Consider the following 19,686-nt stretch of genomic DNA (forward strand, 5'->3'; position numbering starts at 1 on the left):
GGTAGTGGGACTTTAATAACAGAATAACTATTAGAGTGGACGCTCCCAGCCAGCTGTTATACAAGTATATCCTGAGCCTGCCTTGCAATGCTCCCCCAAATGGAATGAGACATCTTGATCTGTTCTTTGTCAGGACAACATTCACCACTTCTTGAGACCAATGCGGACACAAGTAGTAACACAGTTTACAACATGCACCTCTGTTAAAATATACTTCCTTCCAGTGAATCATGAAAGACTGTGCTTGTGTCAAGAAGTTGCATCTGAATGCTCTTTGAAAATGCTATCAACCACGATCTATGGATCTTGTTTGACATGTGGTCAAAAACAAGATCAAATAATTTTATTTTTTTTAAGATTTTGTTTATTTATTTTCAGAGAGGAGGGAAGGGAGGGAGAAAGAGAAGGAGAGAAACATCAGTGTGTGGTTGCCTCTCGCGTGCTCTCTACTGGGAACCTGGGCCACAACCCAGGCACGTGTCCTGACTGGGAATCGAACTGGAGAACCTTTGCTTTGTAGGGTGGCATTCAATGTACTGAGCCACACCAGCCAGGACTCACTTTAAATAACTTATACAGATTAGCTTTTAAAATAGTGGCTTGATTGTTTTTACCCAAAACTTGAGAATACCTTGGTAGAACGGTAGTACAAGTGTAGCTTTATATCAGTCCATGCACCCTGGAAAGTAGTCACACTGAGCATTAAAAAAGAAACTTCATCCTTATAAGGCAAAATGCTGAATTCAACAAGTTAAAAAAAAAGCATAGCTCTGAGGTCAAGGCCCTTCCTTGACTTACCACTTCCCCGGACACCTTACCCTTTGCAGTAGAATGCATGTATGCATGTGCACAGGTAAAAACAGACAGTATTCCGAATGTTACGCACTTTTTTTCATTTTCTTTCACACATCCAATTTGTTTAAAAGTCACAAAGCAAATTCCACACTGACATAATGTAAAGTTGGATGTGTTCCCTGTAGAGTCTGTCTGTATCTTCCCACCCTCACGTTAAGGAATATGCAACAGATTGAATACTAGAAATTAAATTACTAGAAAATTAATCAAGGCTATTTTGGAAGAAACCACCTGGAAATACACACACACACACACACACACACACACACACACACACCCATGCACACAGATACAGAGGCTTCTGAGAGCCCGCAAATGAAATAGGAGTTCTCCCTATGAGTCTTGCTGAATTCAACCACCAACTACCCTGACTCCTTCCAAAGATACGGGGGAGGTCTGGGATGATGGTACTGCTTCCCTTGCAAAGGGCAAGCTTCTTTACTCTGTCAAAGAGGCCAGAGTGTTGGGGTAAAATTAGAATGCCCTTTGCCATTAGGCAAGCCCTTAGTTATTTTTAGCTCACCAGCTTCCAGAGAATGTAAAGCAGTGTGGAATGAGGAAGGTCAGGGAGGGATAACCAGCAACTCTACACTCAAGAACTTCTTCCCTGGGTAGTGTGGCTTAGTGGACTGAGCACCCGCCTGTGAACCAAAGGGCAGCCAGCTCAATTCCTAGTCAGGGCACAGGCTTGGGCTGCAGGCCAGGTGCCCAGTAGGGGGCGAGCAAGAGGCAACCACACATTGATGTTTCTCTCCCTCTCTCCCTTCCCCTGGACAAAAATAAATAAAGTATTTTAAAAACAAGAAAAGAAAAAGAACTCTATGGCTAGTAACCACAATCCCCACAACTGTACTGGGCTGCTGCATGTAGACATTATTGGTGATGGGTCAGTAGTACACAGAACAAAAAAGTCACCCTTTCAGGTCCTATTTGGACAGCCAGAACTGAGGAGTCGAGTTCAGTTTCCAAGAAAATGCATATCCTGTCATATCAAGGGTTCTGCCACTGACAATTTGGCAAGCTGAACGTATGTGCTTACTTACATACCTAAATACATTAAGGCCTGTACAAAAGCTACTGCTTTGCCTGCTGTTAGGTAATCATAAGCTACTACTGAAATGTTTTCTTTCTTGAAATTGTCAACATATAAATCGAAAATGGAAAAAGAGAAGTCACATTTTAAGAATACAGACCTGCTTGAGTCTTCACAATGACACTCATACGACGGCGGACAGAATCAAAGTTTAAGGTGTGAAGAAGTTCGTACCTTTATGAGAAGAAAAATGAGAAAAGTAAAATAACCAGAAGCAAGCTGAGAAAAATAAAACACTAGAGAAACATCTTAAGATATTCAAACATCTTAAATGAACAGAGCTAAGACTATACTTTCAGGGATCATTTCTATAGTTCGTTAAATGAACAGAGCTCTCCTCCTGGGGTAAGGGATGCTGGTTAAGGGCACAACTGGTGATTTCCTCGCAATTTTGAAATTTCCCAGCAGCTAGGACAGGCTGCCAGAGGACACCATTGTCGGTAAGGGGTATCTGTACCCTCTCGTTATAATACTGAAAATCATAAAGAGAGAGTAACTACATTGGAATGGGCGACCAAGAGATGTCCCAGCCGTATCTGGAGAGGTCTAGAAATTGTCCCACCCTGCCAATTATTTTAATCATCTATGGAATGCTAACTATGTGTCAGGCACATTGCTAGGTGCTAGAAAACAGACAAGAGTCTGCCTGAGTCCCACCCCTCAAAGGGCTCCCCATATGATAAGGGAGTCAGAGGGTCATGAGATGAGCACCTCCCAGTCTGCCAAACACTGTGACATAAAGGAACTCACAGGGGAGAGGTGGGGGCACAGAACAAAGACATCCGAAGGAAGGCTTCCTGGAAATAGTTGTACCTGAGCTGTGTTTTCTCCAAGTGATGTGGTGAAGAAAGGGTAGCATGGCAGACATACTGAGAGAGGAAAGAGCATGTGCAAAGGCACTGAAGCAGGAGAGCACATGGACCGTGGGAAGGGGGATATAAAGTAGTTCACTGAGGCTTGAAATCTCATTGATAGGGGAATAGCAAGAGAGCTAAGCAGCGCCTAGGAAATGAGAACATTGGGATTTGATCCTAAGAGCAATAGGAATGCACTGAAGAGTTGAAACAGTGGAATGATTATGATCAGATGTGTGTGCGGATGGCTGAGTTATATTAATCAAAGGAAAGAATGCAAAGGGGTAAACATAAGAGTTAATTATTAATAAACGATGAGGAAATAATTTTCTTGAAAATAAATAACATGAATACAAGCATTTGACCTAAAAATATTTATTACAAAGCTTATTTTCAATGGGAGTGAAGAGGTCACCGATTTTGGCTATGTGTGTGTGTAAGATATCTATCTGTAGCATTTCATTTGGTGTTGGCCCAGACGGGGGCACTCCTGTGAACTGGCTACAATCTGAACTGATGCTGATTCTGGGCTCCTGGCAGTCAGGCCAAAGAGCTTTCCTCTAGCTTCTGAGCATCTCTCCCCAAAGGGGATGCGTATTCCCTAAGCAGGTTTGTGAGACCGGTCTCATGAAAAGCTGTGAGCCAGAATGTAAGCCAGATAATTAAAATACAAGTTCAGATGAAGGAATTCGAATTAATCACAGAGCCTAATTCAAATCTGCTATTAAGCCAAGGTGGCTTTGTTTGCTGGGGGGACACTGACAAATCAGAGTACTTGTCCTGAGGCTCAATCCTGAGCATCTAGAACAAGACAGAGCTTCTAACACCAAAGCTGTCATGACTGGCTGGGCTTGAAAAACATCCCAGTTATTGGCTGGTATGTTCTGGACAGAAAGTTTCATGTATGTTCACTGATATTTCTTGCAACATGTGTTGGAGACCTGAAATGGCATTTTGATTTCAGAAAGAAAGCCCAGGCAGACTCTTATTCAGGCCACTGGACTCATATGTGAACCAAACTGGTATCTTTTCTACCTCAAATCTCAGTTTCTGCCATTCTATGAAAAATGTCGTTCTCCTTCAACTACATTTACATAAAACCTTGAACTGGGAGAGCAGAGTCCTACACTCACAGATGCAATCAGTTTCCTTTGCTGCCCTTACTGTGAACCCAACTAAGGTTGACTGCGGGGTTAAGACATAACAAACACACACACAGTGCTACTTACTCTTCTATTTCTTTTTTTTGGTTCTCTACTCTCATATGGCCATTCCGAGTTCCTAAAAATGTGAACCCATACCTGTCAAAAACAATAAAAAAGACCTTTGTATGCCTCTAAAGAATGATTAATTTCCCTTGCACTGGGGTTACTTGCGGTCTTTTCTTCTTTTCTTCTCTTTCATATGAACTCAATCTACAACTGTATTTCACTTTACTGGCTGAGATGATAACACAGAGTAAGTCAATGCCCAGTCACAAACTGTAATCAAGAAAGAGGCAATTTGTAATTTCAGTTCTGTAACGAACACACTCGATGACCTTTTAGCTACTTAATTATCTGGTGCCTCCTGGGTAAAATGGGACTGTTGTTCCCAAATGATGTCAAAATTGCTGGGAGCACTTCAGAAGTAACATGTTGAACAAGAAGTGGCCATTGTTATGATTTGCAAAATATAACATGAACATTTAGACTTCTGGCTAGAATGCATAAATAGTACTGTAAGTTATATCTATGCATTACTATTTTCTTTTTGCTCTTAATTGTTAGGGTTTGGGAATTTTCCATAAACTTTCAGATAAAGGAATCTGACTTTTAATTAAAGAATATGAATACTTACAAGATACGGTTATTGAAGCAAACAGGGGGAAAAAAAAACCTCCTGTCCTGTAATTTCACTTTTTCAGGACAAGTACAGGAAATGCCTTTTTTTACTCTTCAAAAATGCTAATGTATTCCTCTACAATTTCCCTCAGGGTTTTTAAAACAACTTTATTGAGTTATAACCGATATACAAAGAACTGCACATATCTAATGTGTGCGATTTGATGGCTTTGGACACCTGCAAACACCCGTGATACTAACACCACAATCAAGGCAAGAGACATATCTGATGCCTCTCCAAGTTTCTTTTTGTCCCCCGGTCCCCCTTTTTTTGTCATTTGTGGTAGAAACACTTAACATGAGATCTTTCTCCTAACAAATTCTGAAGTGCTAAAATACTGTATTGTTAACTATAGGTACAGCTTTGTACAGCAGATCTGGAGAACACATGCATCTACAATAGTGTAAGTGCTTACTTCGTAGCTCCTTTCACCAAAGCTATTTCATCTGGTGAGGAGGACATATAGGCTAATTCAGCTGATTCTGTAGCTCCATCAACAGCATCATTTGCTTTAGTTTCTACAGTATGGCACAAACACAAGGCACGCAGAAAGAGCTCTTCTCGATTCTGTTAAACAGTAACAAAAAAATAACTATATTATTTTCACTTTGATTGCATGGTAACTAGTCCGTGAACAGAGATATTAATATGAGAAAGTTATAACCTCTGGCAAATTGAGTTAGCAGAAATGTATAAATTCTTAATACTCAATTGAGCTATACAGTCTCCTAGTACCTAACGGCATTCCTGGTTCTCAGCTAACATGCCCCAAGGGCTGTGTTAACTCATTCAGGTTAGTGTAACCGCAGCTCACACCAAAGCAGTGACTTCTTCAGGGCCTAAAAGAGCTCATTCATTATCCAATTCACAATCTGACGGTAGCACAGGCACAGGGGGACTCTGGTTCATTTAATGCCTAGACACTCCTGGGACTTGAATGGTTTGAACAGACATCATTTTTGGAGCAGCTCAGATTTTAAAGACAAAGCACAAAAATTACGATCACATAAATGGGGAAGTGAAAGCTTTACCCAAATGCAGTTTCCCATAGTTCTCTCCACTTATAAATTCTACAATACTTATTTACAAATTCCAGAGGTGTTAGTAAAACAAGAAAGGTGAAATGAGAGAACAAATGGTTACTCAAAAGTCTATGTCACAGGCCCAAATTCTTCATTTCTACTCCGCAGGGTTAACACAGGCATACAAAGATTGATTTCTGAAGGTAAAATAGTAACAAAGAAAATGGCACCTTATCTGCTTTGTCAAAATATGTTAAGGGTCCATCAGTTTGAGAGAGTCCATCAGTACCCTGAGTTACACCTCTGTACTTGTGCCCGTCTATGCAGCATTCAATGAACTCCATGCTGTTTTCGGTGAGCGTTCCAGTTTTATCCGTAAATACATAGTCCACCTAAAAACAAGGACACAAACACACATTTAACTTTGTTCAGTGTGATTCGTTTTTAGCTGGGTATAAGGCAGAGCAAATTCCATATTCATAGAAAACACCTTTTCTGAGACTTCTTGTCAAATGCCAGGCAGTTACAGAACCAGTATTATCAAACGAATGAGAAATGAACAAGTATTTTTAAAGACAGCAAAACAGTATCACATGTCTGAGGTAGACCTACTGAAATATAGATGGTTAATAGAAAAAAATAATGTGTCTGTCTATTTTATCAAAGAACCCTTCGATTTAATACTTATTTTGATATAAAGAAGTTACATAAGAACAGTCAATTTTTCAAAGGGGAAAGAACATACTGACCACTTACTTGATGTGTGCACATGTGTGCACACCCACCCACCCAAATATATACATATATTTGACCGGAATGTAAACTAACTGGGATATAATAAAAGTTTTCCTTAAAAAGTAAAATATTCTATCAGTCTGCTGGATTGAAGTAAAATGCACTGTTTCATATAACATGTGTAAGAGCCACAAAATATAGATGGGACAGGGGAGATGATAATGTTAAGTTACTTGATCAAGAGACACAGTAAGTCAATAATGATCAAAAACATAATTGGAATTTCTTTTCATGTACTATGTGTATTTTCAGACACATATCAGAAAAGTTTCCAAACTAAAAAAGCAGAGTTTTATGATAGGTTAAAGTATAAAAGAAGCAAATTTTCATAAATAATAGAAGAAATAAGCTACAAAGTAAATTTTCCATGTAAAATAAGTCATTTTGAACATTTCTATTTTATCTCAGTTTTTTATCTCTTCTATTTATAACATCTGGCTTTTGGAAACCCACAATTTTATCCTCCTTTTGGCAATCTATGCTTAAATAGTTAAAATTATGGGCTGACAGGAAAAAGCATAAGCCCAAGATTAAGGTTTCTATTATGTAAGGGAGAAAGAGACGAATGCCAGAAGTAGTTGCTTTCTAATTATTTTTCAAAGCTTTTTACGTTAGCAGCACTGGTACAAATATAGCATTCCAATCTTCCTTTTTTTTTTTTTTTTACCTCTTAGCCAGCCAAGTTTGAATTCTCTCTTTAAATTAATCCAAGTGGTATTATTCCTGTATTGTTAAGATTTCTTCCAGTTAAATGAAAAGTCTTTGGGGATTTTTTTCTGGTCAACATTATTAACTTCCCTCTCCCCCTAAAGGTTATCCTTGCTTGTTGTACCTCCTGTGCTAGGGCGAACACTAATTAACCCATTAGGAAACCTTTTATGAGTGTCGAAGGTGGTCATTTTAAAACTATAAAGTGTGATTGTTTGCAGATACAGAATAGGTTGCACGGTATGGCTCTGCATACAGTAAAGCTCAAAGGGATAGGCCGATAAACTATAACCTAATATAGCAATTATCAAACTGCAGTGTGCATCGCACTTACTTGGAGGGTCTTACTGAAACTCAGATCAATGGGCTCTATCCCCAGAGTTTCTAATTCAGTAGCTCTAGGACAGGGCCAGTTAATGTGAATTTTTAGCAATTCATCAAGGGATGTTAATGCTGCTAGCTCCAAGATCATACTAAAGAATCACTGCTCTAAATACACCTTATCCTCAGGAAAGCGGGAGGCGAGGATTGGCTGTTATTAAAAAGTAAGTATTCTCACATTAAAGGAAGACAGACGGCTGAAGACTGGTAGACTGCTCCTTGCCTCTGACTCGCAACAGCCTCTTCCTCTTTAATTGTGGGTTTGAACCACAGGAAAAGGCCCCTCTCTATCAACAGGCTCAAATCCACCACTTTATGGATCGAAAACCTAAAGTGAGATAGGTGTTCTAAGGTAGAAAGACTCTGAACTGAAGGCTGAACACATAAAATTGCCTATTTCACAGTTCAAAATTGGTCAACAACGTTCAACCTAAAGGAACACTTAGAATGGAGTGTGGCTCTAGTACCTACTAACTTTGTGACCTTGAGGAAATTCTCTTCATCTCTCTGAACTTTAAACATTAGCCTTAAGTAACTAAACCTGCTGCAAAAGGCTGTAAAGAATACAAAATAAAGCTGGACAATAAATACGGTGGTAAACTATGATGTGTTACACAGACACTGACAGTCATTGCTATTGACTTAAGCAAAATTAAACATACCGGCCTCTCTGTATCATCCCCCCTTCCCTAATTTTTTTCTGAATCATTAGGATTATATTGCTATAGTTAGGTAGGATATGTGAATTTCTCCAACTAAATGGTGCAAAGCTTGAGAGTTTCTTGTTTACTTCATAAAAATAACCACCAGCCCTGGCTGGTGTAGCTCAGTGGATTGAGCGCGGGCCTGCGAACCAGAGGATCGCGGTTCGATTCCCAGTCAGGGCACATGCCTGGGGTGCAGGCCAGTTCCCAGCAGGGGACTCATGAGAGACAACCATACATTGATATTTCTCTCCCTCTCTCCTTCCCCTCCCAAGATAAATAAAATCTTAAAAAAATAAAAAGAAAAAGAACCACCAATACCAAGAGCATATCCTACATACACAAGAGTTCAATACATATCACTGGGTTGAATGGCTGGCATCAGAGCACACCCTCAGCCGCACCATTAAGCACAGCGGCAAGACTGGGAGGGGATATGACAAAGGAGGCCATCTCCACGGCATGCTTTGCAAGACAGGTTAAAACCATTTGTTGTCGAAAAGACCGATGTCTGACCGTAAGGGGCCCCATCCTTTCCCAACTGAACTGGGTGAGCAGTCTACTTCTTTTTGTTTCTCAAGTAACACCCTGTCCTAAACATATCTCCCTACTTTTAAAAATAGTAACGTGGGTCCATTTTTACAGATCTTATGCCAAGTGTTCGCAACGGTGTTGATGAAAACTAACTGACATTGCTTTTAGCAACATACAAAGCCCTATGTATCTTAAATTATGACTCATCAAAGAGGAAACTGATTATATTGCATTTTGTGTGTCATGTTCCACTGAAAGCTAAATGAGCTGAGAAACTATTTCAAGACTTCTTTGCCATTTTCATTCAGGGAGTTTCTACACGTGTAAGCTGATAATGATGGCAAGTTGGGGTTTTTTTTCCCCACTGCATAAATTGAGGTGGTGGTCTGGTTATATAAAGTAAATGACAATCACACCCAGAAAGCAGGTTTTGTTTGGAGAAAGAAGTGGTGGATGAAATGAGGACGGTAGTTTCTCTTCACTGATCAAATTTACCAGATCATCACCCAAAGCTCCACTTTACTTTCTGCAGTGTGAATATAGTCTAAATGATAGGGATTACATTCCCATAGGTAACATGGACTCTGCTGAGGCAGAGATCTGAAAGGAACAGGAAAGAGTCTTATCTAGTGGAACCTGGCCTGGATATCCTGCTTGTTTCTGGTGGGCATTAGGTACCGCATGTGGAATGATGGCTGTTTTATCTGCAGTAGCCTGAGCCTCACTAGCCATGTTCATCTTTGGATAGGTTAATCCACACAGCCAAGCAATGAATTTGCTCAACTGAATCAGCTGTCAGGCATGAACCAGTGTGACTCAGTTCACTGGGCATCATCCTGCAAATGGTTCCCGGTTCAATTAGCAGCCAGGGCACTTGCCTGGTTTGTGGGTTCAGTCCCCAGTCAGGGCGCGTGCGAGAGGCAACTGATCAATGTTTCTCTTTCACATTGATCTTTCTCTCCCTCCCTTTCCCTTTCTCTAAAAACAAATAAAATCTTTAAAAAAAAATTTCAGCCATCAAGGAAAAAGTTCCCCAGAGGTGGTTTGTAATTTAATTTTTGTTTTTCATGCAAAAATGCTGCTAATTAATGCCTTTTATAGGAACTAGAGTAGTTTTGCTCATATACCTCTGTCCCTGATGAAAATTTCCGGTTTTAAAAAGGCTAAAGTCAGCTGTTGCCACTGAAATCACTTATAAAAGCATCTTCTGGGAACTGTATCTAAAGGGAAAGCATCCATTCCTTCATTTCTTGTTGTATCTTTAGTGACTTAGTATCACTGTGGATGGCAGACTCCATGGTTCAGAATCTTGGAGTCCCGAAGTCAGGTTTCAACCAAATTATATTTGGAGAGTTTTTTCCCTCTTGTGACTGGAGCTGTCAAGAGGGTACTTTGGTTTATATAAAGGCTGTGTAAAGAACAGAAATAGAGAGCGGGGGTGGAGGGGGACTAAATTCAGGAAGAGAGTTTTGAAATGTAGATGCAAATTGGCACCATTTAAAACAAGTGTGAGGCCCTGTTCCAGCCACACAGTTCCATTAACTGAATTTGCATCTCACAGTCACAGGAATGACATTTCCACATCCCTGACATTCTAAATATCATGAGAACCAAATGCAGCCAAAAACTTCCCTGAGCTGGTGAGGATCACTGCGTGACACAGTAAATTGAGACAAAGGGGAAAAACTCCCTCAGTACTGATAAGAAAAGCACCTAGGAAATTGTCACCTGAAGAATTACAGCTAGATTGCATTGCGTGGGAAAACGAATCCACCCGGGTCAGAAACAAGGTCACAGCCTGGGTTACATTGGTATGGGAAGCAAAAAGCATTTTGAGGAGTGCATGCCCTCACATTTTTCCTTCATTTAAATGTTTGAACTAGAATAAACAACCGCTTCTAGGTCCATATTCCATCTGACCAGAAATGTACTAAGAAAATGTCAATAGGACAACGCTGGTCAATCTAATTCATAGAACAAAAATGCATTTATAAAATTGCTTTATTTTACTTACTACCCCATATTCTATCCACAAATGGTCAGAGTTGGTGCTGAAGACTACATGTTTCCTGTTCCAAAAGCAATAACCCATAACCTGACAGCATCACCAGAGGAGTTTTACAGAGAATTTCTTTAACATTCAAATTCAACATATAAATCAAAATCTTCACCAAAAATGCCAGCAAAATGACTGATGTTATAGTTATGAAACATTGTGCGCTTTCATTCCATGTCTGTATAAATTTTTCTCTCTGAATCACATTCCCAAATGTGAAATGGTTACATATATTGGTAATCCAAACTACAAGAAAAAGATACTTTAACTATGTCAATTTATTTTAAGTAAAAATAAGTTCTAACCTGACCAAGTTCTTCATTAAGGTCTGAAGTGTTAACCAGGGCTCCTTCATTAATTTCTTCATCATAAAAGTCTTTATCCCATGAAATAAAGAAGGAGCCCAAGAATTTCTGCATTTCTACTGTGACATACATGGAGACAGGAATGATAAAGTTGAACAGAACCATAAATGAGAGGAAGTCGGTGAACATTTTCAAAACCTAAAACAAACAAATAGTTCACACTAATTAGATGCACAGTTCCACTAAACAAGAGTACTATAAAAAACTAGTTAACTTTCTATTTTTTTTTACTTTCTATCTTTTATTTCAATGCTGAAAGCACTGTTTGTGCTATAAAGACAAAACTTCCCAAAGACACTAACTAGATCATTGGCCAAGATGATTATTACAGTATGTGAGAACATCCTCAATTTTGTCATTATTCTTCCATAAACGTACATTTTGACTCCATACTTTTTTACTTCCTTAAGTTGTCTCCTCCTACCCCCCCTCCTCCTACCCCAAGATAAGAATGTAGGAGCAAAGTTTATATGCTGGCATTCATTATGGTCCTTGCATAATAAACCACAAGCTCATATTATATATTAACATGCCAGCTTCTTGCCCCAATTATTTAAAACTCAAAGGCATCATTATCTGAGCAGCATTTCAATAAAGGGTGGCATGTTAAGAAAGTGCTATAGTTAAAACTTTCAGCATAAAACAAATTACCTTAAAAGTATCCCGCTCTTTCTGGGTCTTTTGGTTATACCAAGGTTCATCATTATATGGCGTACTTTGCCAAACATACTTGAGAGTAGTGCATACTGCAGCTTTGGTCAGTAAGATAAATAAATACACAATCAAGAAGGCATTAATGGACCTGGAAAATAAGATATTATGAGTTTAAAAACCATCTAGTTACATAAGATATCAACGGGGTATAAATTAAACTATTCAGTTTTCTAAAGCTTTTCCTATCTATGGTGTGTGACCACAGCACAAGCCTCTATGTATGTATGAACCTTGGTTATCCGTGCTGGGGTGTTAGTCTGAGGTGGTAAAATGGAGAAGCCGTGCCTGACCTGTATGTTGGTGACCAGTGCTCCCCAAAGTGCAATGGCTGACTAGATTCACACACCTTGAGTAAGGATCCTATAAAATGATAGGACACACACATGTGCACACACCATTACCTACTCAACCCTAATAGGAGGAGGAGGTTGTCTGTTTCCCTGAATCCTAAAGTACAGGCTGGGAGAGCAAATGTGAAATCCTCAAGCTTACTACAGATTCTTTTAGTTTGCAAGTAGAGCTATGGGGAGGGTGTCACTGATGTGCTGGGTATCCATGCCAACAATAGTCAGGTCCGGGCCGGGTTCCACTTCAACACTTGCCTGGAGACTATCATCTACATTGTAGAAACTCCTTAAATATAACAACCATAGGTTGTTAAATATAACAACTAACATAACAGCATTATCCAGAAGCAAATAGAATATATTTATGTATCAACTAAGCTCTGCCTTTTTGTATCTATGTGAGCTTAGGTAACTCACTTATCTCTGAGATGATTTCTTCACCTGTGACGTGAATGGGCTAACAGGAATTACTTCATAGAGCTGCTTAGAGTATTAAACAAAATCAGAAATACAAATCATTGTGCACAGTTTCTGTAACATTAAAAGTGCTCAAACTGGTAGGTAGCTGCTATTATAATTGATACTGTTTTTTCCTTATGGTTCTTATTGGAATTCCTGAGAAGTAACTACCCTGGTTCAATAACAACTAAAGAAATTGTGGTGCACACTAACTTTTCAACAGCAGAGCGTTTCTGAGATTTCCCTTGGTAGTTCAAAGCCATTTTGGTTTCCATCCCTGTGTAAACAGCAACTCCTAAGAAATAAGAGAATAAAATGAAAACTAAGTTACAACCAACTCCCCACCTCCCTGGATCTATGCATTTTTTTCCATCTTATAAAAGTAGGAATTTTAAACCCTCTTGTATTCAACAGTTGATATATCATTTACAGTATAATTTTAATTCTACCTAACATGGCATCCTTCAAGGTGGTTTACTATCTTATAAATTCCTGATACCAAAAAATAAGCTAAGATTCAATGGCAAGTATCTATGTTCAATTTTTAACATGTACTCTTCAGGCGCAGGCTTTATAAAGTGTGTTTCTGATAAGTATATCTTAAAAATTGTTCACCATATATCTTCTTGGTATTTTTCAGTGTAGCTCCTTTCAACAAGAGATTTTCAGGTCCCAGAGACCTAAACAAAAAACGAACACAGCTAAATAGAAAAATGAACAACCCAATAAATAGCACCATCAACTTTGGGGACATAATTTTCCCATACATCTGTGTCCTAGGTTCAGAATGTATCTGTCTACTTGTATCACATGCTTACTCCCCAGGACCAGCCGAAAGATCCTTCCCTCTGAAGTTACTTGAGGGTACAGCACAGGTAAAAGCGCTATACGGGAGTAGCCAATAACACACAGAGGTAAAGAGATGCACAGAGAGATAGAAGGGTTACGAGCCATAGACAACAAGACCAGAACAGGACAAAGTAGCAGACAGCAAGACACAGAAAGAGGTGACAGATAAAAGACTGGGGAGGCAAATGTCGAGGTGGAAGAGACGCGCTGACATATTTATAGAGAGGAGAGTAAACCCGCCTTTGGGGGGATCATTGGGCAACCGGGCGTATGGTATAAAGGCGGGAAAAGTGGAAAAGGCTTTATACCATACCCTTTGAGTATGGTATAAAGGCCAAGTGGAAAAGTTGAGGCACTGGATGATAGAAGAGGGGGGAAAACACCCCCTTTTATATGAATTCCTTTGTTACAAATGATTAGCCTTTTATTTTACTTAAGTCTAGGTAATTCTCCCAGCATTTTATCCACTGTCCATACCCGCAATGACTTTCCCTTAAACCACTGAACAACCAAGGACAAAATGGTGCCTAGAACAGATCTGGGAACATCAAAGTGTCTGGAGCTCTGCAATTCTGGGAACCTTCGGCATCACTTCTAATACCACCCTCTCCCAGCCAGGACACACACTCTACACAGAAAAGCCCCTACCAATGAAAGGGTTCGTTATTTAAGACCCTCTAGTGGGATACTGGCTAGTTACTCCAGATTTATTCATCTTCACATCTCTCTTTCTAAAAAATGTATTTGGCCATTTGAATGGACTTAAAAGCGAAACATCCCCCACCCCCAGACAGATGAAGGAATAGGAAACTAACCTCGCAACAGCCTCAACGCTATTACTATAGATACTGATGCGCCCAACAAATCTGCAAATAGAAGACAACAGCAAATGAGTTTTCTATATCCAGGTAAAATCTATGTATCACAAATATGAAAATGGATCAAAATATAAAGAATGCAAAAGAGATAAGGCTCGGAACTATGCATGTCCATTATATTTCTGAAAAAAGGTTATGAAATAACGGCAAGGTGTTTTACATTTTAACCCACTTCTTAAAATAATATTATAAGAACGCAAACAAATATTCTAACTTGGTTCTGAAGATTTCTTTGGCATGGTATATGCACACAACACCCCTCTCATTTATACTTTATATAAATAATTGGCTTCTGTTTCAGATCCACGTGAAGAAAGTTTTCTGGTGCTAACACAACTCTCAAACCCATCATTTACTTCAGTAGTTCTTTGGCTTGAGCAAAAGAATCACTGAGGGGCTTATTAAAGTGCAGATTTATCAGGCCCCTACCCAAGAGTATGATTCGGGTGATAATTTGCATTCCCAACCAGTTCCTAAGCGATGCTGATGCTGCTGGCCTGGACAAGCCTTTGAGAACCACGGTATTAGTTTTAGACAGGGAATCCTTATTATCTTGGAAAATTCCAACTGTCTTGCAGCTGATGTCATTACTGAGCTTGACCCAATCACTTAATATGGCTAGACATATGGTAATCTGCATTTCTGAAAGAATGGGATAAAAAGGCCTGACCCCCTCCTTAACAAGAGTGTTATAGTTTATAATCTGCATTTTCTTTTTTCAGGAAAATGAAAATTACTACTGTATTCCAAAATACAAAGCTTTGCTAGTTCATTCATCATATATTAATTGTGCAGGTACTGTGCTAGGTGCTACAGATACACCGATGAGTAAGAAAGACATTACTTACCCTAAGACAGGCAAACAGGCAATTTCAAAGTAAGTGATTACACCACCAGGGTAGTGAAAGTACAAGGCACTCTGCAGTCACACAGTAAGGGCACTCAATCTAGTCTAGAGAATTAGGACTAACCTTCCCTGACCTAAAAAAATTCTTTCATATTTAAGGTAACTAGGAAGTTTAGGAGTTGCCCTGGAATTATGCAAGGATGTATATTTGTCTCTAATTCAGTCACTCCCTTTTCTGTGATTTCCATGGACCTTTGAATTCACCTCTCTTACCTCACTGTACTGTAAGTCTAGCTTTACTGTTTTATCTCCTTTGCAAACTGTGAGCTCCTTGTAGGCAGGGAACAGATGTTTTGCTTTGTGGTCCTAGTTCCTAATAGCAAGGTGGACACGGAAGAAGGGAAAGAGGGAAGAAGGAAGGCAGGGTAGAAGGGAGGGCACTGTTCTTGTAATAGGACCACTACTGGTATTTTGTTTCTCCACGACTGAGCATGCATAAGCTACATCCAACCCTCTGACCCATTATGACCATTAGCATTCATTAACGAGACGGCTGGAATAGGTAATGGATGCCGCCTGCAGCGGTGTAAGACAATGAAAGTAGCTGGCACACCCGGGGAAAAACTGTTACTCTACCTGAGTTGATACCATGCTCTAATCAACCAAACTGGCCAGCTTAAAAATCAAATTCCAAATTCCTGACAACCCAGTTACTGTTCATCACCACATCTACTCCAGAAAGCCTAAGTATAGTAAAACAGAGGCCATCACACCATGATACTACTCCCTTCACTTAACTGTTTACTGTGGACCAAAAAAAGCTTACTTAAAACATGCAGTTCTTCATCATCATCATCATCATCATCGTCATCACATAAAAGGACAGAGTGCCTACTAATTCCATGGCTCCACACCCTCTTCTATCTTTGATGCCAGAAGACACACAAAGTGATTTATTTGTTTTAGTTACCTCTGGTTAATGCATGAGTTTGGTAGGTCAGTCTTATGGGATAATATCATTTTAGGATTTGATGGATGGCCACGTTTACACATAACAAAAATAAAAGGAACATCAAAAGTAAGATGCTTGAGCCCATAATGATTTATCTTGGGCTGAGAGTGAACAAGGCTGATCTGATTCATTTCTCTGCCAGAAGGAAGGAATAAGCTCATAAAAACACAAATGAGAGGAGGCTGGTAAGTGGTGGGTGTTTCTTTGCAATACTGGTGGCAAAGATAGGCAGAGCCAACAGACAGCAGTAAAATGAAACCAGGTGGTGTTTACTTGTAGAGGTCAGGTTGAGGCTGTTCGCATTCAATGGCTGCTCGGAGGGTATCAATGGATTCAGCTGTCCACAGTCCAACGGTATCACGCACTGCATAATGTGTCTAGATGAAAGCAGAAGAAAAAGCAAAACCAAGAAAGTATTTCTTTTCATAGTCATGCACCCACCTGATTCCAGAAACACAGTAGGTTTTAGTAAGAGGCCCTGGCAGAGTGATACAAGTACTGATGCACATTTCCAAAGTCTCGAAATATATTACAAATAATCAGAAAGACGAACCTGCTGCAAGGGGATTCCAAAGATAATGAAAAAGCGAAACGCTGTTCTTGATACTGATAGCAGAGAGAATTCCATCTGCAGCATGTATGTGGTTAACTGAAACCCCCATAAAAATTTAACACATTTATTTTTACCGAGACCTATTATTTTGCTCACTCTAGTGTATGGTGATGTAAATATCCACATATGAATTGAACCCCTTTTGGTCATAAGACTGCTCATATCTTGCCAACAGAAAGAAAAATATCAGTAATATAGTTCCATTATACCAACAGCTTAATTAATGATCTTGAAAATGCTCAAAGTGGCTACATTTCATATAAGGAGCAGGAAGATGATGTGTCTTGCTTTATTCTGACAGAATATTCTACTAGTGTGCATCATGTACTTGATTCACGCAGAACCCAAGGCAAGCTCCAGTGAACCCATTTATAAATCATCAAAGAAAGGCTGGCACAGACTCAAAGACTGTACCACTTCCGCAGAAGGGAAAGCTGTTACCTAGTCTTTGGGGAATATTAACTGCCAGAGCTATATTTAAAACTCTCTCCTGACTTTGAAAACCTATGTACTTTTGGCTGATTTGACTTTTGGATCAACTTAACATTTTCCCCTTTTAGGAAATCTTTAGGTAGATTTCTTGATTGTAATGTCGACATTCCCTCGAATACAGCTTTGTTTTTGAACAGTTTAAATGGGACTAGCTTATCATCATACTCTTAAAGTGTAGAATGTAGTCATCTACGGCATTTCAGGTCCTTTTTCTTAGACTGAGTCCTGGTTCTCAACTCAAGATGGAATAAACAAAGGAGAACTCACACGTATACACACAGAGGTGAGCACATTAGTATCATTTCTTAAAGGAAGCATGTAGAGGACACACATTCATACCCCATGGAACTCTGGACAATGACCAAGAACTGACTGTGTCAGAAAGTACCAGGAAAGTAACTGATTTTTCCAGTTTGAGCAAATTTACTTTAACAGATTTATAATTCTTCCTAGTTGCAATAAAGCAAACATTAGACAAACTATGCCCTAAGGTACTATTTAAAAAGCAATCAAATTACTCCAGATTGGTTTTCTATATGCCAGGAACAAGCATTTTTAAAGAAAAATATTCATCACTTTTAAAATAAAAACAGATCACACTGTAAGGTGAGAATAGCGGAAATCATTTTTATAGTTATATAGTTTCAGCTTATGATTACTCTCGTTTTTAAAAGCCTACATAAAATACTGAGTGGGTTACGTCACTATGAAATGCAGGCAATGCTATTAAAAATCTGGTGACTTTTATTTGGGACATGCAGTTTCCTCACCCTGCTATCCTTTTCCCCAAAGTTAGGAATTTGCTTAGAAGCTCAAAGATAATTATGTAAGAGCTGTCCTCAAATACAAAACTCACACAAATAAAATAAGCTAAATGATTAGGAGGCAGTGAAAAGGAGTATTTTCTTTCTTTCTTTTTTTTTTTTTTTTACAGATGTCGCAGGTATGAAATAAGACTGAGCCACAGGAGAAGCACAGCCCTTTGGACTCTCCTGCAATTTCTATAGCATTCACTCATATCTTGGAAGCACTTAGAGCGAAGCTACCAAGAGGGTTTAAGAATGCAAGAAAAGGAGTATTTCCTGATGAACTATCCCGAGTTTAAAATGTTAAGGTGCGGTTGGCATTACCTTGCAATTGGATTCCCCATCAAGACTGGCTGTAGTAACATAACAGGTTCCATCACTAGTGCAGGAAGATAGAAGGATAAGGTCACAGGGAAAGGTCTCATCTGCCCGTACTTCTACTACATCACCGACCTAGAATGGCAAAAAATATAAATATAAATATTCTTAATTCCAAACAAAGCATTCATTGTATGCAAGCCAAAAGAGTAGCAAGAGACCTCTCCTGTCCTGAGGCTCAGAAAGTATCTCAGCATTTTACGCTGCATGAAAGCTGATGAAGGCATATTACACAACATCCATCAACCCCTTTATGAATGCAAGAAAGGTTATGAGGACTTGCGATACTTTCGGGTTACCTTAGTTCTAAACTGTAATATCTAATGAATGACACTTCTGCACCCAGGGACCCATGTGCTCTCTGATGTTGCTGGCACTGATGTTTCTTAAGACAGTGATCATTATCACTTCATGAATGAGTTGAAAAAATCTACATGTCTCAACTTGAGCACCTCATAAATACCGGGCAGTAACACTCCACCTCTGCATTCACACATATTTTAATGTGTTTTCTTGTCAATGTGTTAACAGCTATTTTTGTTGGGTGCCAATTCCTTCTTCAGTGCTCAGAAAACTGTTAATTACAGGCACCTATTTTTCTCATAACATTTGAAAAATTCAAATAGGTCATTTTCCACCAATTCACCTGCTATCGGAACAGTCAATACAGCAATGAGAAACAATTTCCTCCATGCAAGTACCAAAACCCTGAGTAGAAAAAAAAAATGAGAGAAGAGATCATGAACCCTTTCTACTACAGATAATTTAATAATGTAGGAGTAAATCAAAATGGTTGAGACTTCCAGTAAAGATGGCAGCAGAGGCAAACATGGCTTGTCTCTTTGCACAACTACATCAAAATTACAACTCAAATATTTAACAACCATCACCCAGAACCATCAGAAATTGAGTCGAATGGGTCTGACAACTACAGAAGTAAAGAAACCACATCCATACAGACTGGTGGGAGGGGCTCAGATGCAGAACAGACTGGTCCCTCATCTACATGTCATGGATGAAACTTCAGGAGGGATATATTG

At 39.3% G+C, this 19,686-nt stretch overlaps 1 protein-coding gene and 1 non-coding gene across 8 annotated transcripts in view; both read right to left on the reverse strand.

Annotated features, from left to right (window-relative positions):
* Positions 1-19,686, reverse strand: part of ATP11C (ATPase phospholipid transporting 11C (ATP11C blood group)) — a 192,585-nt gene that overhangs the window by 54,478 nt on the left and 118,421 nt on the right. For 6 of the 7 annotated variants that reach the window (XM_037052626.1, XM_037052627.1, XM_037052624.1 and 3 more), the window contains 11 exons: positions 18,593-18,721; positions 16,631-16,734; positions 14,436-14,486; positions 13,387-13,451; positions 12,985-13,066; positions 11,903-12,053; positions 11,192-11,389; positions 5,939-6,100; positions 5,102-5,253; positions 4,032-4,103; positions 2,049-2,122 (listed from right to left, as the gene is read on the reverse strand). In XM_037052626.1, coding sequence (XP_036908521.1) covers positions 2,049-2,122; positions 4,032-4,103; positions 5,102-5,253; positions 5,939-6,100; positions 11,192-11,389; positions 11,903-12,053; positions 12,985-13,066; positions 13,387-13,451; positions 14,436-14,486; positions 16,631-16,734; positions 18,593-18,721 — 1,240 coding nt within the window. The remainder of the gene's footprint in view (positions 1-2,048; positions 2,123-4,031; positions 4,104-5,101; positions 5,254-5,938; positions 6,101-11,191; positions 11,390-11,902; positions 12,054-12,984; positions 13,067-13,386; positions 13,452-14,435; positions 14,487-16,630; positions 16,735-18,592; positions 18,722-19,686) is intronic. The other variant, XM_037052628.1, reaches the window with a different exon arrangement.
* Positions 18,395-18,529, reverse strand: LOC118991422 (small nucleolar RNA SNORA14). Its single transcript, XR_005067419.1, has one exon. It is a non-coding gene; the product is annotated as a small nucleolar RNA SNORA14 (small nucleolar RNA).

The sequence above is a fragment of the Sturnira hondurensis genome, unplaced genomic scaffold (genome assembly GCF_014824575.4).
Source record: "Sturnira hondurensis isolate 20B ecotype Veracruz unplaced genomic scaffold, ASM1482457v3 Scaffold0007487, whole genome shotgun sequence".
Classification (NCBI taxonomy): domain Eukaryota; kingdom Metazoa; phylum Chordata; class Mammalia; order Chiroptera; family Phyllostomidae; genus Sturnira; species Sturnira hondurensis.